The sequence below is a fragment of the Lipotes vexillifer genome, unplaced genomic scaffold, assembly GCF_000442215.2.
Source record: "Lipotes vexillifer unplaced genomic scaffold, Lipotes_vexillifer_v1.1 scaffold590, whole genome shotgun sequence".
Classification (NCBI taxonomy): Eukaryota; Metazoa; Chordata; class Mammalia; order Artiodactyla; family Lipotidae; genus Lipotes; species Lipotes vexillifer.
The window spans coordinates 1,603,813-1,606,151 of NW_006778358.1; the positions used below are offsets into that span (position 1 = coordinate 1,603,813).

The following is a 2,339-nucleotide window of genomic DNA, read 5'->3' on the forward strand; positions in this document are numbered from 1 at the left end:
CGCCGCCCCCGCCGCCGCCCCCGCTGTGGTTCCTCTGATACTCGATGGGTGATGTCAAGGCTGCAAGACACAGAAGAGACTCAGTCAGGACACCGAGAAAAGGACGGTCACAGGGGCGGAGGGAAAAGGGGGCACGATGAATGGAGAGGGAGCGCTGGCTTAATGGCCCAGGGTCAAGTCACAGGGTGGCCACCAACTTCCAGTCACCGTCATCCAGAAACACCCACCCACCCTCCAGGCAGCAGGCTGACACCACCCATCAGGGAACGCAAAAGAAAAGCTCTTAAATTTAACTACTCTCCTGTTCATGAACGAGTTAAACTGGCCCCGTGGAGGGCCGTCTGAGTGTGTGAGGCGGGAGGGAGCAGAAGTCCAGGGTGACGGAGGAGGTGCGCTGCCGCGGGGAGAACTTTACCGTCCAGGAGCAGCCAGCACAGCCTTAGCATCTGCGCCAAGTGAAAAGGAGTGGAATCGGCCTGGAGCATCCCAGGCAGATGGCCAGGGTCAACGGGGAGGCCCAGGGCTTCCAGGGGAGATTCAACTGGGACTCCACCGGTACCAGCTGGCTCCCGCGCTGGGAAAGCTTAGCCCAGCTGCCGCAAAGGTCTTCGTTAAACCAGGCAGCAGTTAGGCAAAGAAGAGCCTGGCTGGGGGTTACCCAACGCGGAGGTGGTGTTAGAGACCTCCACCCCGGGAAGGGAAGGAGCTCCACAAACCCTCGCGGGTCGTGAAGCTGTCCCATCTCCGGGCTTTGGTGATTCAGTTACAGCATCATCTGCAGGAAAATGCAGGAAACACGCCAAAGAAGATATATGGAAACACGAACACAAATTCTTAAAGAGCTAAAACCTTTGAGACGTGCGACAATCAGATGTAGCCCCTTCCTGCCTGGGAGGCATCAGGCAGATGTGAAGGAGCATTCTGGAGCCATACAACATTTGACAAGCTCTGTGTTGGCCGTGGCCCCCGCTCACAGGACGAACGGGAGAGCAAAGCGGGGAAGCAGGCCCGGAGCCCAGTCTATTCCCGACCTCCTTCAGCCCTCGGGAACAGTATCATCAGTCTCTAGACTGAGCGCCCAGGAAACGTGAACAGCATGGCCCACTCGTGCCTGCAATTCGGGAGGCAGTTCATTTTATTTTAAAGAAGATGGTAGAAGTTTACAGAGATTTCCCAGTAGTTACCTGCTATGGACTGGCATTCAATGCAGTACTTAAGAGCTACACATTTCAAGAGACCTGCATTCGCTCTCAGTCATGGGAGCAAAACTAGTTTCTCCATGCACAGGAGCCGTCCCCGGCACCGGCCAGCCCCAGCCATCCAGTTCTAACTGCACACGGAAGAAACGCTCAGTCTACAGTCTGGATGGGAGCCTGGAGTTAACACCCGGGCAGCTGATGACCCCTTGGCCAAAAATGCCACGTGACCTTGACTTTTCACTGAGTGCCCGTGTTCCTGAATGTCACTCGAGATATGGGGGTGGTTTTATGTGACAGAGAGATCACAGCGTCCTACTGGACCGGGGTGTAGACATGGAACACGGACATGGAGAAAAGGACAAGGACGTGACATTGAATGGGTATCTAGCTTCTCACTGAATTTGACGCTCTTCCCTAATCATCCAATTAAAACCAGAGTCCAAGTCAGCGGCCACCAAGAGAAGCCAGCAGTTTCAGGTCAGGAATATAAAGAGTCGAACTGTCTGCAACGGAAGGTCTGTGCGGTCACTCTCCCTGTGGAGAAGGCCTTTCCCTGAGGTGGCTGGCACCTTACTACTGTCCTGTGTTCTACTGTATTATTACTGTATTGCTCCTCTAAAATCACTCATGTCATGGAAGTGGGAAGGAAAAAAAGATGTCTTATTTTTATAATGAGGAGGGTGCTGCAGATGTACAAGGTGGTCAAACACAAATTTTAAAGTTGCACGCAAGAATGTCTCCAACATCTTTGGCCAATTACATCTGCTGCCTTAGTTTTTCTCATGCATTTCTTTCCCAGGACGGGGCTCTGGGCGCATGTGGTACGAGAGCCTGTGGGACAGAGTGAATAGTACAGTGGTGAGGGGCACATGGCTGCTCTGAATCTCGACTTTGCCACGAGCAACTCGTGGGACTTGCAGTGAATTACGAATCCACTTTGTGCCTCAGCTTCGTCATCTATAAAATGGGAATAATATCACTACTTGCCACTTTGGGTCGTTCTGAAGATGAAATGAAGGAATATATATGGACAATGCTTACAACAGAGCCTGGTCCACAGTAAGTGCTCAGTAAGTCCTGTCATTCCCAGTCGTGTGTAATAGGGGAGAGACGAGAAATAGGAATGTGTACATTAGGGAA

At 52.5% G+C, this 2,339-nt stretch overlaps 1 protein-coding gene across 1 annotated transcript in view; it reads right to left on the bottom strand.

Moving 5' to 3' along the window:
* The window catches only part of TRIO (trio Rho guanine nucleotide exchange factor), a 245,526-nt gene that overhangs the window by 15,975 nt on the left and 227,212 nt on the right, over positions 1-2,339 (bottom strand). Inside the window, exon 48 of the mRNA XM_007451615.1 lies at positions 3-60. Coding sequence (XP_007451677.1) covers positions 3-60 — 58 coding nt within the window. The remainder of the gene's footprint in view (positions 1-2; positions 61-2,339) is intronic.